Below are 23,624 nucleotides of genomic sequence, written 5' to 3'. Positions count from 1 at the left end.
TGAAATGTTTGGTATAAACGAGTATCAAGGAAGATAATTCATAAGGCGCGTTTGCCTTTCTCGTATTTTGAAAGCTCATAACTCAGTGATCTGTAGAAGGATTTATATAATCTAACTACCAATAGAATCGAAAATTTTCAACTTGAACGTGTATTACAACAATATTGAAGTTTTTCAATAGTACACTATTGAAAAACCTGTTTGATTTAACCCATGACAGCACCAGCCAATCAGAACGCGAGATGTCTGCATCTATACAAGAGCATCCATATAAAAGTTGAATGGTTCATTTTTCCTACCATTTGCTGAGCAACTCTTCCCGAAACAAGACACACGAGAGCAACATCGAAGGCCTGTCGTCTCACTGTTTCCCGATATGAATGCACGAGACACTGTCAGCACGACACCGAAAATCGGTAGAAAGGTAGCCAAAAAGTCCAGCAAGGCCCATTGCCGAAACAAGACACACACACGAGAACCATCTCAGATCTCAATATTTCCTACCAGAAGATTCATCAAGATGGGAGTTAAAATAATTTGCACCATCACTAACACATTCAATTACGAACGGTAATGCGAAAGTGGAAGTGATGATGATGAACACATCTTTATACTAGTATACAAATATGCCGTGCAAAACAGAGTATACACATCAATATGTATTTTTGTCGTAATTACTTTAGTATGCGGCCGAAAACAAAAATTGTTAGAACAAATGTTTCCCTTTGATTTGCGCATTCTACTTTCCAGGCGTATCAGAACTGGCTAAACTTAAAGCAATCCTAAATATTTCTTTATCACAGTGATGTGGTCATCCTGAAAAGGACGGGGTTTTCAACGGATGTCGTTACGGATGGCCAGCTGCAGATGGCGAGAGATGATTTTCGGTTTCTTGTTGTCACGGGCAGCGTTACCGGCCAATTCCAACACTTCGGCAACCAAGTACTCCATCACTGCCGCCAGATAGACCGATGCACCAGCACCGACACGCTCGCCGTAGTTCCCCTTCCGAGGCAAACGATGGAATCTGCCGCCAACTGGGAACTTCAGACCAGCACGGTTTGAGCGGGACTTTGCCTTGCCCATAGCTGTTCCTCCTGTGTGCGTGTTTCTGCGTAAAAATTCCACAAGATGCTGTTAACAGCTCGACAGCCAATTCAGTATTACTGGCTGCCGCTCTGCTAACTCTCTCTGTTATATCGTTTCACTGTTTCCCGTTCTGCGTATAGGAAAGGAATTCTAACAAAGAGGACGTCCATCCACCGCTACCACTAGCAGGTATAAAATGAAATGTGACGTGAGAAATAGCGTCATTTGAGTTAAAGCAGCTACTCTGAACGTACGTACCGAAGATCGTCGATACATTTCAGACCAGGCCATTGCAATTGTCTCGTACTGAAATTTCGAGAAGAATCAGATATCTTCGAACTTCATAGCTTCAATAAAAATAAACTACAAATTTGTCGTACCTAGCCTCCTATATTAGCAAATTAAAAAGGAATTGTTTCAAGTTTGAAATATGTAGTTGTAGAATAGTAGCTGTTTAATGTAACTAATCTGTACTTTAATGTAGATGTATCGCTTCAAATTCTATTAGTGAAAAAGAGGAAAGCTTGCACAATTCATACAATCAATCAACTAACTGATATTCGGAAAAGTGATGGGAGCGTGTTAGTTTTTTCGTATTCACGACATCCAGTTATGTCTCTGACATTACTCACCCGCCTTTTTTTCACTCAAATGTTTAAAAACTCAACGCTAACTCCAGGGTTGCTGAAATTCGCCTCACACAACTCATTAACGTTCATCGCCTGCGAACGATTCAAGAACGGAGACAGCAAAGCATGTAATGCCGGACGAGGCAAAAGCTATGCTCAATATGTGACTGCCTGAGCGACTCGCAAGAGAGAAGAGATCTTGCTTTTTCATGCTTGTTGCTATTCCGCCGTGAGCCATTCTCTACCATTTCAAGAGCAGGTATCATCAGGCACGAGTAGCGCTTACATTGAGTCAATTTTTGACTCACTGCGAGTCAAAATGTCAGCAATCATGAATGCAAGTGTACGAAAAAAATTGAAGACAAAAATTAGCGATGCGATGGAAGCAATTTTTTATTTTGCTTAGTTTAATTGTCTCGTAGATATTGCCCTGATAAAAAGTGTGCGTTGAACATCACAAATTAGCTTGGAAAACTTTAAACGTAATATCATTACTTATTATTGGAAGATGGCGAAACGATTGGGTTGGATAAAAATTAAACTGATAAATAAAACTGATAGTCCACTTCAAAACATCGTTTAAAATCGTATACTAATGTACATATAATGTACTTCCTACTGCAATAAAACTAATGAAACAGTTTATTCAAATTTCACCGAATACTATTCTCACGTTCGTACTCCGTGCTGTTGAAATTTTGCGGCAAGTAATGGCAGATAGATTTTAAAAAAGCTGGAGTTGAATCACCTGAGGGCAATCACTTTTGTAAAGTGAAAATTTTGCAGTTTATATGGCTTATATAAGAAATAAAATAAAAGGAATTATTTTCCACATATAACTGTAGCAACACTTTTGATTCTCTTTCGGGTTGGTTTGATATTTATTTTATTTATGATTTTGAAAATGGACTGAAATATCTACAGTGATATTTTTTAAAATCACATATGATTATGAATGATCAAGTCCAATACGCAATATCAATATGCAATGCAAATAGAGTGACAAAAATATATTCTGAATATTGATTATAGAGGCAAGTCTAATCTTTTAATTCCAGGGATGATTTATTTTCTCATGTTTTTATTATATTAAACACAATTTAACGCTTCTTCGCATATATTTGATTTATAGAAGTAATAGGAGTGCAGGGTTTTCCACAACGTTTGAACCTACTGAGACGCCATGTAACTGCTTGCTCTGCAAAAATCAAAGCAATTAAGAAGAATGGCTAACAAAGAAATAGTCATTACTAACTAAATACTCATTCAGCATCTTTTACCATACATCTACGCAAATTATCGATTAGAATAACTGTACTACGATCAGGAAATTAAGACGTTGTGGTTCCGGCCAACTGCCACAGGATGTCGAAGCATTTTGTAAAACGCAACATAAAATTGGAGGAATAGATGTTCCATTGAAATTTACTTTTGAATTTTTGTATCGCCTTATTAACTTAGTCCTATTTTAATGCATTCATTAAATTTTTGCATTTAATATTATCATTTTTGGAGTTTCACAAAACTATTGCCTCGTAAGTTTTTCTTCCAAAAGCAAACAGCAAAATAATAACGTAATGTGATATCAGTTGAGAAATTGATGAGCTGAAATCAAATTAAGATTACAATCTGATATTGCTGTCAAAAATGTATTGAAAATAAAATGTTCTACAATTGACTCCCGAAGTGATCGGTTTAGCTTTTTTTTAAAAAAAGAACACCCGCTAGAAGAAATTGTAAATTCAATTTCATAACATTTTACAATATTCATATTACAGAGGAAACGATTTCAATTTGAAAAATAACACAATCCGCGTGGTTTATCGATTTGTCAGATAGTGCGATTTAGAATTTTTGTTACTCATATCACACATTCAGTTTTGAAACTACTCATTGTATTATTTACCTTAAAACTGTGTTGAGCAAAATTTTTACGTGAATACTCCAAGGATCACATACAAAGAGTCCAAATGAAATATAATTCTGTTATCACATAATCAGGAGATAGTAGGAGGATATAGGATCAAGAAAAAAAAATGCATTTAATTCCACTTTATTTAACGTCACTAATGTCACGAGACAGATAATTTTGTTGTGTTTGATTGTATGATACTTGATTTTTAGATATTTATTTCGTTATTGGAAACTGCGGAAGGTCTTCATTGCACGATTATCCATGGCACAGTTTCCAACAAGTAACTGTAGAGAGTTTGTTTGTTTTTGATAATAATAGAAATATCATTCTTCAGTAAAATCTTATGTTGGCCTCCAAATTAGTGCCTTATACAAATCTATTATATTGTAGCTCTAACGCCCTGTATATTGAATGTGACGGAATTATTTGCTGTTTATGGTTCTTCTAGTATTTGTACGAACTGATAGTGTTTATCATCAAAGTTGGTCTCAACTTTTTGATGTGGAACACATCTTTATTAGGGGTGCAAATCACAAACTACACGTAGAAATGTGGTCAGGTTTTAAACACTTACAGCTCAGTCTGTTTTGTATCAATTATTAATATTATTTCATCATTTGATAGAAAATATTTCTACGTATTGATTTGAATGTTCAAAGCCATGTATTTTGAATTGTATATCATTGAAATGTTGATTAATAGCTAGCAGTGTCCTAATTTGTCTGCAAAAAATCTCCAGCATACCGGATTTCCCTGCCATAGTCGACGGTTTTAAAGGAGTAAGCGATGTATCAAAAAGAGAGCATCGCTCTGATTGGTCAATCGATGCAAAAGCGAAGCTGCTGGAAGCACGCGAATCTATAAATAGAAGCGCAATTAAAGCTAACGTTTCAGTCCCTCTCGTAGCAAGCTAGAGGTAGGTTGCTACTAGACAGCAAGAGAGAAACACCATAAAACGATTTGAAACTTTAAAAGCTCGCTATGCGTATTACATTTCTCTCCATGCTCTCTCGTAGATGTGTAAAAAGACTCACGATGTGGCCGGGTGGCCAAGAAAGTTTTGATATTTTCGGTTACAAGTTTGATTGCATCACATAAAATCCAATAAATCTACCGCTTGTTTGGCAGCCTTGCTGAGCCGATTTTATTCCTCTCTCATGTTTCGTTACGTTACCAAGCAGAAATGGTGCCGCCATAGAAACGTACTTGCCATTAGAAAAATAACATTTCCTTAATTTTTATCGCGACAACATATATGTTTTTATGCACTAATCGCATCTAAACTAAATTATCTAGACATTGTCAGGATAGATTTTTGATCCATGCTTTTGAAGGTGAGATATTCAATGAACAAGTTGAAAGTTGCCGTTTTCAGCTATGCAACTCTTAGTTCAGAAAAAAGACTTTCCCGACCGCTAAAGTCAAACAATCATTCTGAAATTTTCATAAAATAATCTAAACTAAATTTCTTAGAGATTGTCTGTTGGGTTTTTTATATTCGTCACCGTTTCTGAGAAAATCAGATTTGAAGCGTGAAAACAGCCCTTCAAAACGCACTAAAACACACTTGCGTCAGCCCTTAATTGGTATGCTCTGATCTTGTGTCATGCAAGCTCGGAATTCCATGTTATGTCGTTTCCCCATGAGAAATTGACAACTACCCCTGGATAAATTTTGAGTGCTTAAGATTAATTTCTAATTTATATTACATGAACTCGATTGATAATGAGAAATAGTTTATCGCTTCAACCGAAATCGCAGAATGGTAGAGAAACTTAACGCTAAAAAAACTGCTTGCATAAAAAACTTGAACACAAGCTTGGCGAAGAGAGGCTTAATTATCGAAATCGCAAGTATGTACAAAGATATAATTGCATGCATTTCGGATAATGGTGTGATTTCGTCGGTCATAAAACAAATGCAAATCAAGAGAAATGATGTTCGGTATTGGTTCGGATTGTTTGAACTTTTTGATTGTAGATCATTAGAAATTTTGATTGCCTTGTTCCACATCAACGGCTCGAACAACCCCATATGGTTGATCCTTGTAGTTTTTGGTAGTTGACTTGGTTCGACACAACTTGTCTCGAAGTCAATACAAATACTATTAGTTTATTATGAATGATTAACATGGAATTAAAAGCAATCATCACATATGTTTATAATTATTAAGGAAACGATCGTCGAATGGCTTTGTAATCGGTATATAAATAGTTTCACGATCATGAGAAACAATAATAATTGACAAAAACTTGGGACTATTACTTCTCAGGCATAATAAACAACCCTACATTCGACCGAATGAAAAATACCAATTTGGCATTTCGAATGAGGTATAATTTGTTTGGAAAAGTCGAACTCGATCGAAACACAAAATGAATTTATTATAGAACTACGGAATAGGAGTGAAAGTTACATATTTACGACACACAAAAACGCTCCATTAATAACCCTTTACAGTTTGATGATTAATCAATAACATATTCTGGCAGGTATCAAAGTTGTCCCTAACGCTACAAATCACGATTGAAGTATAGCAAACACCGAAGAAATGTGCAGTGAAGACAATTCAAAAAGATTCGACATCTTTCTTATAAGCTTTATACAGGAATAAAATTTTATCCTGGGCGGTCATTCAGTTGTACCGCCATACGTCGCAGAGAACGAATCACCATGAGTAGAAAATTCGACTCAACGCGAGTCATCAGCACCACCGAATAGCTTTCTACCTAAATGCTTCGAAACGAACTCACTGTGAGTCAACAGAGTGCATATAAGATGCTTGCTTGCTTTGCCAAGCGGTTCAATTCTCTGAGTGGAAGGAAAGAATGAATAAAGCAGACACGGAATATATACAAACTGCTCGCCGCACGGGTAGAGCATCGCCGGTGAAGAGAATAGTTCACGAGTAATGTTTCATTGATAGGATCAGCAACCTTGGCTAACTCTAATGTATGAATAAATGCGAGAGAACTCATGGCAACGAGTTTACATTACTCAAATTTTGACATATCGATGACAACATTTCATAAGGTGCTAAGAACAAACAGATACATATAGGATAATCAACTTTGAAAAATGAGTTAGCATTTTTAATTCCTATTTAACTATTTGAACACATAATTTGTGTCTTGCATTAAAATATGTTGTAAGCATTTACAAAAAACTCAAACAAATCGTGGTTTTAATTTATGTATAATATTTAACAAGAAAATTAACCAAAAAATGTTTTGGTATCTTTCAAAAGGCAACGTTGTTTTTATGCCATTCATTGAAACACCTTTTCGGCAAAATATTGTTCATACACCCTGCTATTAGGCCTTTTCTTTTAATCAAAACAACTTGTGACGTTTGTCTTTAAACCCATTTCGTTCTGTGACTTGTTTTTAGACCCTTTTTTCAATATGGGTTAGGTAAATTAAGTAATTCGTTTGTCTGTTTAGACAACAATAGTCAATAATCATTCGGAAATGTATTTTAAAGTTGTGCAATATATTTAGACAAAAGGTATGTGTCGATGCTAAGTGAATTTTGTATAGTAATTCATAGTATTGCAGGCAATTGCATCAAGACATCGGAGTGTGTATGGAAATGGTACAGTTTATCGAACTCAAAATCAAAGCTTTATCAACCAGCCGGTTGCAGGTGTACCACCAGCGATTCTAATCAAACCTTAGTGAAAATCAGTAGCTATGGTGGAAATATGTTCAACGGGAAACGTGAATGATGAGTCTTGATAAAAGTGTTAAACCGTTAGTTTTTATGGAATCTATGCAGAAAAATACCGTCTAAGAGGTACAGCTATACGATTTCTCTTCGAAAAAATGTGTGCAATAGAAAAACGTAGCTTGATATGCATATAATCTAGCAGCAAGTCTAACAATTTTTGCAAAATTTAATGATATACTGTTCCTTTATAAGAACCTAATGAATATGAAAATATATTGAACGATGTCTTGAACCTTGAACAATCCGACCCGGACGAAAATGAAAATAAATGTTATAAATAGGTGTACAAATAAAACTGTTTATTATAAATTAAGAAAAAAGAAGGATTACGAAACTGGTGTTTCGAAAAAAAAAATTTGCTGGTGTTTCGGATTCCGGCTGTCTTATCCTTCATCGTAGAGCTTCTGTTTGTCTAGCAGGCTGGTCCGGCGAGTGATGATCGTTTCTTGGGGCCGTGGTAAACATCCCCAGAAGAGAATCCTCCGGCGGATGGCCCACGATGTAGACGTGGAGGGTTCGTCAGTATTATTCTTGTGCTGGTTCAACGAACATTTGATCTGCATTCAGTGGATCGAGTGATTTCGCGGCAGCTGAGAAAAGAATTTCGGAGGGCCGCGGGAAAAACATCCCCAGAATGGAATTTCCGGCGGATGGCCCGTAGCATGGTAGTTGTATCAGATGGCAATCTCTGGATACAGCACCAGTAGATCAAATTGAAGGAAATGTGGCATGGACAAGAGTTAAAGTATTGGATAGATGAAGGGAGAGGAAAAACAGTTTTTATTTAATCAGTGTTACAATCGATTCCTATATCCTCCATATCTTTTGGCTTTCGTCCACGTTTCAAAGGAGCAATATTTTTTAACATAGTCTCATAATATTCATTATTAGAAACGTAAGCTATGAGCTCTCTCAGATCGTTGAGCTTGGTTTGCTGTATTTTTATTGGGCTGTCATATAGTCGTTCTAGCTCTGGAATGGACGAATTTTCTAGATCGTATGGCTCTGCCAAAGTGAAAGTAGTGTATTCATCGTGGTGGCATGTTTTGAAACTCACTACTCCCGGTTTGAAAGAGTTGTATTCAAACGATACAATCGGTTTGAATTTTAAAGTATCGTTCTTGTCGTCACATTTAGGGCGTTTGTATCGCAAACGTAACCAAGGATATTGTTATTCTAAAATCAACAGTTTATCAACCTGGGTTGCCAGTTTCAAACATATTTACCAAGATCTCATTTTGACATTACGAGTTACTGAGGGGTAGTTAAATGTACGATACAGTTTTAAAAGCGAGTGGCAGGTCGTGTCGTCGGTTAAATTGTATGTATAAAGTTGGCGTTTATAAAAAGCGATCCCGCAGCGTAGATATGGAGTTGCTAAGCATTTCTATAAATCAAAGCTGGCCGTGCAAACAGTCTTGTCCCTTTTAGCTTTTGCGACATCCTCTCGTTTAATCTGGTATACGTAATTGGATGCTTCTTGATGTTTTTTTATGAGCCTGTAGAATATCGTTCATTATGGTAGGGTCAGACGCTACCTTTATTGCGATTTTAAATTTGTCGCAATCATTGCAGCAGTTCTTCTGTGGCTTTTTAAAGCTCAAATTAAATGATCTGAATATTATGCGATAAGTATTATAGTGAACTATTTCCTTATTTTCAGCTTTACATTTGTCGACGTATAAGTCAAACATTTTACGAATATTCAAGTCTGAAGATAAGTACATTCGAGTGTTTGAATCCCGACAGTAGTGTGATCGATATGAGGGAAACGACTTAATATGATTCTCGATATAAAATCGACTTTCTTGGTTAATAGTTATTCGGTTTGAAAACATAATTATGTTGTCTTCGGCGCAAATACCCGAACCACGTAGGACCTTTTCAGCAAGAACTCTAGCCTTTTTGCATCCAATGTCAAATGTGGCTAGAAACATTTTTTTACACACTCGAACTCTACCTCCTACGCCAGGTAAGAAGTATAGAAATGTAAATTTTCTTTTGGAATTTAAAACCTAGAAAACAAATAAAACGTGATATTATACCACACAAACACTGACTTTCAAAACACTTACTCGATGTCTCGCTGCATATTTCACATCAATATGCGAGCTCAAGAACTGATTCTGTCCTGATGATTTGAGTCGTAGTAAACTGAACAACAGTTTTTCACGCATTTCTTCAGTGTACTTAGAACTACAACTCATTCTTGCACATTTGCATGACTCCATGATTTTTCGAGCTGGTACTTTTTTGCCACTAGAGTTTGTATACTCCATGCCGCGTTCCTTTAATTCTTTCCTGTTCAAATTCACGTCTTTTGATTTTCGAGTTGGTTTTTCGAAGCTCTTAATATCCAACTCATCTGGAAAAAATATATATATATATATATACTTATATTAGAATATGACGATATCGTCGCTGTCTTTGGTGTTTGTTCTGAAAATCCGCAAAGGTAGATATCACATGTATGTGCTACAATGAAGTGATTAATTGGAAGCACTGTAGACAAAATCTTCAGCTTTCAGATTTTATGAACGAAACATAAACGAAAAACTGAAATTGCATATTAAATCAAATGCAGGAAACATGGGATAGCACATCATACAAAAAGTGCAATCAAAAACTGATTTCAATGTGAAAGCATAAGAATCGTAGATGATCATGTCCATGCCGGTCATTGTAGGAAGGGAAGAAATGTGAGTTCAACACTTGTTACTACTAGTGACTGAGAAATTTTCTAAATCATAGGAAAAAACGCGTAAGGAAAGAAAATTTATTATGGTAGATGTAATTCAATCACCGCGCATATAAACGTTACGTATAAAAGACCAGAAAAGTAACTAAATCGATGGGGGGAAGGGTATAGCGTGATGGGTGAGTCTATGCCTGGGTTCGATTTACAATTCCCGGTGAACGACCGAGAATAGTTAAAAAAGGGGCAAAATTAACAGACAATATTAATAATTTACAATTATAAGCAATGCGATGTGATAGGCATGATGCAAGAATTCCGCTAAACGTAAGCTTGTTACCCAATCGAGTCCTCTCTTAACGTGCGATGCTAAAGAACACACTATTTCATATTATGAATAATCTACTAAAATGGAAAAACTTGTAATGATATGTAATACCCGAACTATATCCATGCATTATTAAGGATATGTTCATTTATATAAAATACTAGCTGAATAACCCGGCATTACTCGGAAATGTTTCGTGAAGGCAAGAATGGAAAAAGGACTGTCCAATGAAAAATAGCAAAAGAGAAAAATTGCCAAAATTATATCCAGAGAAAGAACTCAAACCTGCTAACTGCTCCAATGCGGGAAATCGGAACAACACTGCGTACAAGTGAGGGATACATTTGGCATGTTGAACGTACCATCTTTTAGTGACATTGCTGAACTAATACTGATATTGTTCTGAACTAAATGATAATTAATCTTTCCTTACACATAAAGACTCACCAGATTCCGCATCCGTTGAGTCATCCTCATTAATTAATGTATTATTATGGAAAGGTTGAAAATATTCAAATATGGATAAGTCGTTCAACATTGCGGTATTTCCCGCATCTTCTTCACCCTCGCTGACATCAGAATCTGAGTCACAACTCTCATTGCAGTTGTGTTCCGTCATTGCTTGATCTTGTCGGCAAGGATGGCGTGTGCTTATCAAACCAGACTGTTTTTCGCGACCTTCTTGATCAATGATTGAATCACATGGCAAATGATCTGTTTGATTATAGATTAATTTAATAATTGAACTAACACTCATACCTAAAAATTACAGTTAGAAAACATCGATGTACTTTCAACGATCCGAGCACAATATTTGCTTGAGGTATTTTGAGGAGACTTCGGGGATGCCTCACAATGCGTGTGTGATGTTTTCATTACGGGAATTGAAAATGTTGTATTACTAGACTGCTGAGGAGTATGAAGACCAAACGTTGTAGCAAATGATGACTGATAGGAGCGTTCGTTTATGGATCGTGAATGAATGCGGCTACAAGAAGTTTGTAGTGCTCGATGTTTCAAAATTCGATCTATTGAAGGTTCTTCAAGGCTACGATCGCTTCTTGATGTCCGCACAGAATGATTTCGAAAAACGCGGTGTTTCATTGTTCCAGCAACAGAGATAGTGCGACTGCCCGTTGATGATCCAAGGCTATCGTTATGAAGTGGTGAGATCCTTGTTGAATCAGAATCTCTTGATAAACGTTTCAACATTGGTTCGTGGGTAAAATTAGTTGTATTGGCAAGATTACGGCAAGGATGGCGTGTTGCATTTAACATAGGCTGTTTTTGAAATTTTTGTGGCGTCTTGTCTCTAAGAGACCAAATGTATCCTTCGTCTGCAGTCCGTATAAGCATATTACAAGTAGGTTCGTTGGGCGGAGTATAAAACAACGGATAATCCATTGTACGAATTAGCAAAGACTCACTGCTTAATTGATCTCTTTCTAATCCCGGTTGACACAACAAAGACTTATTGTGTAGCGGTGTAGACGAAACAATATTTGTAAAAGATAAACTTGGACTTCCGATTGTGCTGTTTGCGAAGCATTTCGATATATTTGGTACGGAACTATTTCCGACCTCTTCATATTATGCTACTGACGGATTACTGAAAAGCGCAACATTCTCCTCTTCATCGTTCTCGATCATTGCTGCAGCATCTGAAAAAGAGTCTACTTATTTGCTGTGATATTTCTCCTTTTGAACATTTGTACCTAGCAGTAAATGAAACCCGTTAGAGTTTTCCATTAAAATAGTCGAAGCGCTTAACTTGAAAAATAATTCAATTTTGTTTTTTTTCAACGATTCAAACAAAACGGTCTTAATCGCAAGCACACTAGAAAACGAGAAAATTTTTAAAAGCCCTTTTCCAATTGAAGAACATACAACCTTTTCCACACTGAAAAATTTATAGTACCATTCCAATTTGTAGCCGACTTGAAAATAATTAAATTACCATGTATTTCCATAAATTTACCTTCGAAATTTTCTTATTTGATTTAAAGGATTCAACATTCGTTACAACCTGCGTTATTATATAAATTATGAGTAAACATTTGAATAAACTCAAACTGAAACGGCACATGCACGAAAAGGCTTGTTTTGATTTTGGATGCATATGCTCCCATGTTTATCATATAAATATAAAAGGTGACACAAACAAAATTTGATCATTACAATTATTTTGTTGATGTAACATTTTGAAGATTTCGATTCCAGAGGAATTTTTCAAACAAACATTAGCTCATTTTAAGTGAATCAATAGATTGTTTAGTGGTTATGCATTAATTGAATTTGTTTACATTTGGTTTATGTGCCCTTATGAAAAGTTGTCATCGAATATCGTTAAGGTTTATGAATTTGAGTAATCGCAACTCAAACGTTCAACGGTGGTCCTTCATTGGTCCAATACGTTGGATCATTGGTCCAATAAAAGTCCAATCAATCGTTCAACACGGGACCTTCGTTTGCCGATTTTGAAACAGACCGTTGAACCGAATGCCATTTTTTTCGTTCAACAAACCCGGCAGACAGAGGTCCATTTTTTACATGAGGAGTTAGAGCCCCGTTGGACTAACTTTACTGCAGAATTTCTGAAGTTTTTTCCAATTATCTGTTTAAACTAACACTACATACCTGCACAATACTTCTACTTCTCGTAGAATAACAACAAGTTTTCTTTCTATGTAAAGGTAACACTTAATTTTTACACTATTTTTGTAAGAGAAAAAACAACAACAAACCGTTCCAGCAAATTTAACGAATGTTTCGTGCAATATGTCGTTCAACAAGCGCTCAAAAATCAACAAAATTGAACGGCCTCCTGAGTGGGCATGAGTTATGTTCAAAGAACGTGTTTGGATTTGCCACCCAGCGTTGCCAGATTTGTCTGGCAAATGAGAGATTTGTCTGCAAATGCAAGATTTTTCTCGCTTCGCCAGACACTCAAACTAACCAGATCTTTTACCAGATTTTCCAATTTTTTCCAGATTTTCCAAATTTTCCTAGATTTTGTCAGATCTCGCCAGATCTTTACGGGTTTGGCCTCTATACGATAGGTGGGAAGACCTTTTTTTTCTTTTTCTTTGCTCACTGAAAATGAAGCCCGGCAAAATATAGTAGACCCAGATAAATCCCGATAAAATTTTGACTTTTGAAATTTTTTTTATAAAATAACCTGACAACTCTGTTTACACCTATCCCCGCTTGTGAGGAATTCTAACATCCGTCAGGAGGCTGGCTGCATTCCGGCAGCTGTTAACATTGTCCAGGCGAAATTACGTCATTACCTCGCCGCACGTGTCTTGTTTATTCCTCTCTTCCTTCTTTTTTCTTCTTTTTATTCGACTTCATTTGATATTCACGCTTAAAATTAGTTTTTCAAAAATGAGTAGGATTCCACTCATCTATAGAAAAAGTGGAACTACTCTAATTTAGAGTAACTCCTTAGTTACTCAAATTTGAGTTCTTCCACTGGAAACGATTTTTGGGTAAAATCTACTCATTTACTGATTAATGCTTTATTTGCCCATGTACCGAAAATAGAGTAATTAGTTAAATTCTGAATGAAAATTTATTCCACATATACCAAATTGCTCCTTTTTTTAATTGTATTGTATTAATATATTAAGTTATTGACACGCAATACAAAAAATAATCATACTGTGTTTATTTATTATTCCGTTTACAATTGATTTCTAACTTCGATATATCATATCAAGTGGCGATCGCTTGGAGTAACAGATCGGCTGAAAAGTTCGTATTGTTTCTATGAGAGGGCGCCGCTAGAATTAAATCCATACCATTTTCAGTTAGTACCAACCTTCAAAAGATTCGTGTATAATTTTGACAGCTGTCTGATTATTAGTTTGTGAGATTTTGTATTTTGAGTGAAGCTACTTTTGTTATTGTGAAACAAAAATGGAAAAAAAGGAATTTCGTGTGTTGATGAAACACTACCTTTTGATGAAAAAAAGTGCCGCCGATAACAAAAAATGGCTTCAGTGTTATCCAGACTCTGCACCGGGCGAAGCAACAATTCGTAAGTAGTTTGCAAAATTTCGTACTGGTCATTGGAGCACCGAAGACGATGAACGCAGTGGACGTCCAAAAGAAGCTGTTACAAATGAAAACGTGAAAAAAATCCACAAAATGATTTTCAATGACCGTAAAGTGAAGTTGATCGAGATAGCTGACACCCTGAAGATATCAAAGGAACGTGTTGGACATATTATTCACGAATATTTGGATATGAGAAAGCTTTGTGCAAAATGGGTGCCGCGTGAGCTCACAATCGATCAAAAACAACAACGAATTGATGATTCTGAGCAGTGTTTTGAGCTGTTATATCGATATAAAACCGATTTGTGAGCTCAGACAGTCAGCTGAGTGGACGCGATGAACCGAACCCAAAGCGTGGAAAGACTCAACAATCGACCGGTAAGGTTATGGCGTCTGTATTTTGGGATTCGCATGGTATACTTTTCATCGACTACCTTGAAAAGGGAAAAACCATCAACAGTGACTATTATATAGCGTTATTAGAGCGCTTGAAGGACGAAATTAAAAAAAAACGGCCTCATTTGAAGAAGAAAAAAGTTTTGTTTCATCAAGACAATGCATCGTGTCACAAGTCGATGAAAACCATGCTGAAATTGATCGAATTGGGCTTCGAATTGCTCCCTCATACACCGTATTCTCCAGATTTGGCCCCCAGTGACTTTTTCCTCGAGAGAATGCTCGCTGGTAAAAAAATTTAGAAGCAATGAAGAGATAATCGCTGAAACTGAGGCCTATTTTGAGGCAAAGGACAAATCGTTCTACAAAAATGGTATTGAAAAGTTGGAAGATCGCTATAATCGCTGTATCGCCTCTGATAGCAATTATGTTGAATAATAAAAACGAATTTTGGCAAAAAAATGTGTGTTTCTATTAAACGATACGAACTTTTCAGCCGAACTGTTAGTGTGTCAATCGTAGCTTAACACACATGTCAGTACTGCTCAGAAACCAATCAGACACTTGTTCCTCGTAAATGTCACACTTGAGCATATTTGTTCCCATTCTGAAGCACAGTACGGATCACGTCTGGACACAATAACTGCGTCGATGGTACAACCAAGAGGACAGTCTAAAAATTGTGGTTTTTGCAGACACAACACCGTTTGTGTTAAGCGACTCACTCTTGAAATACGCGATCTCACTAACAAAAAATAGAACCTGTTGCTACAAATGGCTATTACAACTTTAAGACTGATCTTGCGAATAGTAACATAAAAACGAGTTTTTACGTTAAACTCAAATTTAGAATAAGAGTTGCTCATTATTATTGATGGTAACTACTCAATTTTTGACGTTTCCATGTATCATTTGAAAATGAATAACTAGTACTCAAACTCTGAGTAACTTTTTCTAAGCGTGTTCGTAAATCCCGCATGTCCATACAAAAAACGAATCTTGAGACGAGGTATGTTTGGTAGTGAGAAAGCAATGTTATTAGCAATAACATTTTATATAATTATTATATATGAAGGGCAATAACTGATTGTCTTTCATATGTACTTTTTATTGAAAAAAATAAAACCATGATTTTAAAAATGTAGAAACGATTCAAAACGGTTCTGCCAATCTTGTATGGCAAGAATCCGAAAGAAACAGAACTTATAATAACCGCTAGGCGAAATTCTCTGCCGGAAACGGCTGTAGCATTGTTGCCAGACTTTTGCCGGAATTCTGGCAAAACTCCGTCAAAAATGGCTGGCAGACATAGCCAGCCGTCTTGGGGAAAATTTGCCCGCTGCGTACAAGTGGGTCTACTTAATTCTCGGTTGATTTTTCAAAATGGCGTATAAGCAAGTGACAATTTCTCTTTGTTTACCGAGAATTTTGAGTTAAGGAAGAGCTGCCAAAATTTGAGTAATTATTACCCAAAACAAGAATATACACGCTCTTTGAACATAACTCATGGTTTGAGTTGCGATTACTCAAATTCATAAACAGGAACAATATGTCAAAATTTGAGTATGGAATTGAGTAAAATAAACTCGTTGACATGAGTTATCTCGCATTTAATCATACATTAGAGTAATCGTTGAGTTTTTAAACATTTGAGTGAAAAAAATACTTCTTGAAGTTCAGTGCGTTTTCATTCTCGGAATATTTTTATCGAAATAAAGAATGCAAGAATATGTCGTTTTTCATTGCCGTTTCTAGATCCGGATTTAAAAACACGAATCAACGTCAATCATAGATGTTTTGAGGTTTCAATTATGCTTAGAGAAAAGCGCAACATAAGGATATCAAAACAATTCAATTTGTACTAGAAACCGTTCCAAAGGAATTTGGTTTTGAATCACTACTTTGCGCATTCAAAAGCAAGAAGAATAACCACAGACTAACAGACATGACAGTATGAGTAAATTCTTATAAACAATAATTTTTCGTGATGCACTAGCTCCACCTATATTGTACTGCGCGAACTATTTACTATCTATACACCCCTTGTGTTATGTAAAAGTTTTTTTACTAGTTGGTTTCCCCTCGTTTGTCAACACCGATCAGCTGCTTGCAGGGATGCCTGATTTCATCAAAATATTTGAAAATGAATCGTCACAATAAATTATTGGATTACCTTGATAAAATATTTAACTTTTTCGCGATGTTGGAAGGAAACCATTTATTTGACTCAACGTTGTTCATCTAGACTATTTTTTATTGTGTTGGTAGTTTTCACCAGAAATTAGGTGGCGGCAGACCAGAAGCAAGTAAATATTGTAACAAAACGGGTTCGATTTTGTCTAGAGTTGGAGGATGAGAAATAGGCACAATTATGTATATAGTTTTGGCAATATGTATTAAATCTGTATCCTGCATGAAATTCGCATGGACGTATACAAATCAATACATTACAGGTAATTCTGTATGAATGGCAACTCTGTCGGTAAATGAAAAAAATAAACACAGTCTAGATGACAGACAGGATGTTTTTGATACACAGCAAAAAAAATCTTGTAATTTCACATCGGAAAGTATGCACATAAACTAGGTTTGAAATGTTGCGTACAATTACATTGATTTCACGTTACACGATAACGATGTACTCTTGTATACGTTTTAATCCAAGATCGACGTATTAGAGACTTGCGTACTAAAAAAAAACACAAAGCTGAGCAAAGTAACAAATAGCAACGGAATGCGGAACAACGTAATAAAAAATACGTAATTCAGAACGATGTAATCCGAAAGAATTCATAGCATGTTGATACGAAATGAAAATACGGTTATTGTTTGGGTATTAATTTTTTATTTATTAATTTAATGCTCTATAATCAGTCGTTGGTACCATTTCAATAGTAATTTAACTACATTTTATTGTACCGTTCTCCTTCTAGTTGTAAACATAATTTTCAATTTTTCATTATCTATACAAGTATATATATATATATATATATATATATATATATATATATATATATATATATATATATATATATATATATATATATATATATATATATATATATATATATATATATATATATATATATATATATATATATATATATATATATATATATATATATATATATATATATATATATATATATATATATATATATATATATATATATATATATATATATATATATATATATATATATATATATATATATATATATATATATATATATATATATATACATATACATACTTTATTAGATTACTCATTATTTAAATCTTTTAATAAAGCAAAGCTTTGGCATTCGAGTTACTTACTGAAACGATTTTGTCTTCTTATATAAATTAGTAGAATTAAACATTTTTTGACGTTGCGTTGAAGAACAGTCGGCGAAGACTTTTTTTAATAATGTTAACAAACCGGTCCCTACGAAAGCATAAATGGCAAGTTTTGGTTTGAATACAAGTAAAAGAAAAAATCTATTGAATTTTAGCTAGTTTGATTAAAAGTGTTCGAACTTGTCGCTGTTGTTTACCTACTATTGTTGCAACTGATCTGGTGCCTTTATCAGGCTTAAGTTTCAGTAAATATAACTGAAAAAACTCTAAAGTTTTTGAAACTGAAGCAGGATATTTGTAAAAATATACAAAAAAAAACATGAGGAAATTCAATACAGCTTCCACGATATTGTCTACGCCTTCTGTCACAATCGTGCCTTCAGTGTGGACATAGTACATATTGCGACCTGTAACATAAACATGAAAGTTAGAACATACGACTTTTGACGTACTTTAAATCATACCAACTAATGCGAGAATAGGAGATGATCTACGTAGATTGATAAGGGTTTTTGTTTTTACTAGTAGTTTTAATTATATATATTTCGCAGGATACGGCGGACAACGAATTAGACGTTCTAAGATACCAATCTGTTGAATATCTAAACTCCAGCACTTCCGTGTTATCCGCCGAGAGTGATGTCGTAAAAAAGATCGATGAAATGTTCATACCCGAATCATTTGAAAATGACGAATCGGAGGTTCCGATTCTACCTTCTGACATGACCATAGAATACACTCAAATGTCACAAGTCACTGTTCCAAACTATCCACTGAAGGAACTAGTACCGGATTCACTGAAATTAGCTAAATTCGAAGTTAACTTTTCAAAAATTCCAGAAGATCTGTTCGCCATCTTCGAAGGAAGTCAAACGAATGCAATCAAAGTATCGGAAACAGATTATAATCGGTTAGTCGATAACTTGGTTGGACAAGTGCGAACAATTTCTTGTAAAATACCCTTTTCCGTATTCAGACGTGTTGCTATAAATGTTAGTAGTAAATACAAAATATTGATGGATGTAGATGATGATGGAGAAATTATCGGTGACGGATCAGGAAGTTTGGCAGATAAGCTGAGAAATCATAACACGTATTTAAATAGATCTCATAGAACTGGCAGGTCTGCACTGAAAGAAAAATTTGGCCAAAATCAATACAGACAGTGCCGCGTAGGAGTTGTCGAGAAATACTATTCTTGTGGAGAGCCATATTGCTCAAAAGAAGATTTGATAGTTCTTCTATATGGAGAAACGTTTTTGAGACAAACTGAATCATACATTCGTTTTAAAATAGATAATTCCAACTTGCCAAACTTGATTGAAAATTTACCATTTATCAAACAAATCACTGTACTAAAATATCACTTTGAACGTGCAACTGGGATAAATCCCACACGCTTTATTGAAAATTATTTGTCTAAGCGGAAAAGACTTATTCAAGTTTCGAGAACGTACATCGATAAAAAACTGCACATTAACGACACTGCAACAGACTTGGAAATTTTTGTTGGTGTTTCAAAAATATTGAAGGAAGATTTTTCTACAGTCCTTGATCAGTTTTGATGTAAGTAATGGAATATTAAAAATAATGATACTATTTAAATTGATATAGTGTTTATATGCCCTTAGGGCATATTTAGTAGTCTTCTTGTTCTTGATGCATAATTTGTGTCAGTTTTAATTTTTTAATTTTAATGCAAACTTTTTTTTTACTATACACAGAATGATGCTACCGTCTTGGATACAACTACTTCATCTCCTATTCTCGCATTAGTTGGTATGATTTAAAGTACGTCAAAAGTCGTATGTTCTAACTTTCATGTTTATGTTACAGGTCGCAATATGTACTATGTCCACACTGAAGGCACGATTGTGACAGAAGGCGTAGACAATATCGTGGAAGCTGTATTGAATTTCCTCATGTTTTTTTTTGTATATTTTTACAAATATCCTGCTTCAGTTTCAAAAACTTTAGAGTTTTTTCAGTTATATTTACTGAAACTTAAGCCTGATAAAGGCACCAGATCAGTTGCAACAATAGTAGGTAAACAACAGCGACAAGTTCGAACACTTTTAATCAAACTAGCTAAAATTCAATAGATTTTTTCTTTTACTTGTATTCAAACCAAAACTTGCCATTTATGCTTTCGTAGGGACCGGTTTGTTAACATTATTAAAAAAAGTCTTCGCCGACTGTTCTTCAACGCAACGTCAAAAAATGTTTAATTCTACTAATTTATATAAGAAGACAAAATCGTTTCAGTAAGTAACTCGAATGCCAAAGCTTTGCTTTATTAAAAGATTTAAATAATGAGTAATCTAATAAAGTATGTATATGTATATATATATATATATATATATATATATATATATATATATATATATATATATATATATATATATATATATATATATATATATATATATATATATATATATATATATATATATATATATATATATATATATATATATATATATATATATATATATATATATATATATATATATATATATATATATATATATATGTATATATATATATATATATATACTATATATATATATATATATATATATATATATAATATATATATATATATATATATATATATATATATATATATATATATATATATATATATATATATATATATATATATATATATATATATATATATATATATATATATATACATATACATACTTTATTAGATTACTCATTATTTAAATCTTTTAATAAAGCAAAGCTTTGGCATTCGAGTTACTTACTGAAACGATTTTGTCTTCTTATATAAATTAGTAGAATTAAACATTTTTTGACGTTGCGTTGAAGAACAGTCGGCGAAGACTTTTTTTAATAATGTTAACAAACCGGTCCCTACGAAAGCATAAATGGCAAGTTTTGGTTTGAATACAAGTAAAAGAAAAAATCTATTGAATTTTAGCTAGTTTGATTAAAAGTGTTCGAACTTGTCGCTGTTGTTTACCTACTATTGTTGCAACTGATCTGGTGCCTTTATCAGGCTTAAGTTTCAGTAAATATAACTGAAAAAACTCTAAAGTTTTTGAAACTGAAGCAGGATATTTGTAAAAATATACAAAAAAAAACATGAGGAAATTCAATACAGCTTCCACGATATTGTCTACGCCTTCTGTCACAATCGTGCCTTCAGTGTGGACATAGTACATATTGCGACCTGTAACATAAACATGAAAGTTAGAACATACGACTTTTGACGTACTTTAAATCATACCAACTAATGCGAGAATAGGAGATGAAGTAGTTGTATCCAAGACGGTAGCATCATTCTGTGTATAGTAAAAAAAAAGTTTGCATTAAAATTAAAAAATTAAAACTGACACAAATTATGCATCAAGAACAAGAAGACTACTAAATATGCCCTAAGGGCATATAAACACTATATCAATTTAAATAGTATCATTATTTTTAATATTCCATTACTTACATCAAAACTGATCAAGACTGTAGAAAAATCTTCCTTCAATATTTTTGAAACACCAACAAAAATTTCCAAGTCTGTTGCAGTGTCGTTAATGTGCAGTTTTTTATCGATGTACGTTCTCGAAACTTGAATAAGTCTTTTCCGCTTAGACAAATAATTTTCAATAAAGCGTGTGGGATTTATCCCAGTTGCACGTTCAAAGTGATATTTTAGTACAGTGATTTGTTTGATAAATGGTAAATTTTCAATCAAGTTTGGCAAGTTGGAATTATCTATTTTAAAACGAATGTATGATTCAGTTTGTCTCAAAAACGTTTCTCCATATGCCTCGTTCCGATGAAGAACTATCAAATCTTCTTTTGAGCAATATGGCTCTCCACAAGAATAGTATTTCTCGACAACTCCTACGCGGCACTGTCTGTATTGATTTTGGCCAAATTTTTCTTTCAGTGCAGACCTGCCAGTTCTATGAGATCTATTTAAATACGTGTTATGATTTCTCAGCTTATCTGCCAAACTTCCTGATCCGTCACCGATAATTTCTCCATCATCATCTACATCCATCAATATTTTGTATTTACTACTAACATTTATAGCAACACGTCTGAATACGGAAAAGGGTATTTTACAAGAAATTGTTCGCACTTGTCCAACCAAGTTATCGACTAACCGATTATAATCTGTTTCCGATACTTTGATTGCATTCGTTTGACTTCCTTCGAAGATGGCGAACAGATCTTCTGGAATTTTTGAAAAGTTAACTTCGAATTTAGCTAATTTCAGTGAATCCGGTACTAGTTCCTTCAGTGGATAGTTTGGAACAGTGACTTGTGACATTTGAGTGTATTCTATGGTCATGTCAGAAGGTAGAATCGGAACCTCCGATTCGTCATTTTCAAATGATTCGGGTATGAACATTTCATCGATCTTTTTTACGACATCACTCTCGGCGGATAACACGGAAGTGCTGGAGTTTAGATATTCAACAGATTGGTATCTTAGAACGTCTAATTCGTTGTCCGCCGTATCCTGCGAAATATATATAATTAAAACTACTAGTAAAAACAAAAACCCTTATCAATCTACGTAGAGGCGTTGTAATGAACACGATCTTTACAATTAAATGTTTTAAATTCAAAATTTCATTAAAATTCATTCTGAGTTTGTTTCTATCAAAACGCGTGATAACTGCAAAATGTTTGTGTGTGGAATTTCACATCTGGAAATGCCAGTCGTTTATGCATACAGCTGATTGCGTAACACACACCAAATTAAAATTAATTGTGTTATGGTTTTTTTTTATCACTTTCCTTCAAATTCCCTTGCTCCACCAGATTCAGATAAAATTCAGACAGACTATATTACATTTCATTTGAATCTGTTTGTCAAAATTGCGAATGCACATACCTACATTTTGTGACCTCGACGAACTGAGCAAATAGTACGGGGGTCAAACATGGCCTCGGTTGGTAAGTCGATTTTCACAGAGATTGCATAACCTTCTTAGTGAGGAAGGTAAAAAATTTTTTATAACTCACCTGTTTTGAAACTGTAGCTGATGAGTGGCAAGCATTGGAATCAATTGGAATTTCAATTACATCGGCTGGCTTCCACTCTTCCTCTGCATTTAATAACATTAACATAAATCCGTCGTTTAAACATGCTTCTAAGACGTCGTCTTCCATTATTCTCGAACCATCTGCTTCTAATACTATTTTCGTTAGTTCCTTTTCGTAATACTTTCCTCCTGTGTAATTGAGAGGAGAGGATTTTTATATGCATAACAATTTAGTTTTCTTTTGTTCTAGATAATTTTAGTTTTAGGCACGATGGACTAATTATGTACAAGTGAAATCGATCAACAACTAGTAATTAGGGTGAATTGCGGTGAGTGTGAATTTATTCAATGCCTAAGCGTCAGTGTGAATGTAGATTTCCTTCCCAATATGAAACGAAGGTGAAAGTGTAAAAAA

The 23,624-nt window shown here is 34.4% G+C and overlaps 1 protein-coding gene across 1 annotated transcript; it reads right to left on the bottom strand.

Annotated features, from left to right (window-relative positions):
* Positions 1-20,911: 20,911 nt before the first annotated feature.
* LOC131430973 (uncharacterized) lies at positions 20,912-23,478 on the bottom strand. Its single transcript, XM_058596304.1, has 4 exons — positions 23,190-23,478; positions 21,655-22,680; positions 21,442-21,496; positions 20,912-21,384 (listed from the first exon to the last, which is right to left on the bottom strand). The coding sequence occupies exons 1-4, from the start codon at positions 23,334-23,336 to the stop codon at positions 21,119-21,121; spliced, it is 1,494 nt and encodes a 497-aa protein (XP_058452287.1). The 5' UTR covers positions 23,337-23,478; the 3' UTR covers positions 20,912-21,118.
* Positions 23,479-23,624: the final 146 nt, after the last annotated feature.

Source organism: Malaya genurostris, chromosome 2 (genome assembly GCF_030247185.1).
Source record: "Malaya genurostris strain Urasoe2022 chromosome 2, Malgen_1.1, whole genome shotgun sequence".
Lineage (NCBI taxonomy): Eukaryota > Metazoa > Arthropoda > Insecta > Diptera > Culicidae > Malaya > Malaya genurostris.
Note: the sequence above shows the minus strand (reverse complement) of the source record. Positions and strands in the feature narration are given on the sequence as shown.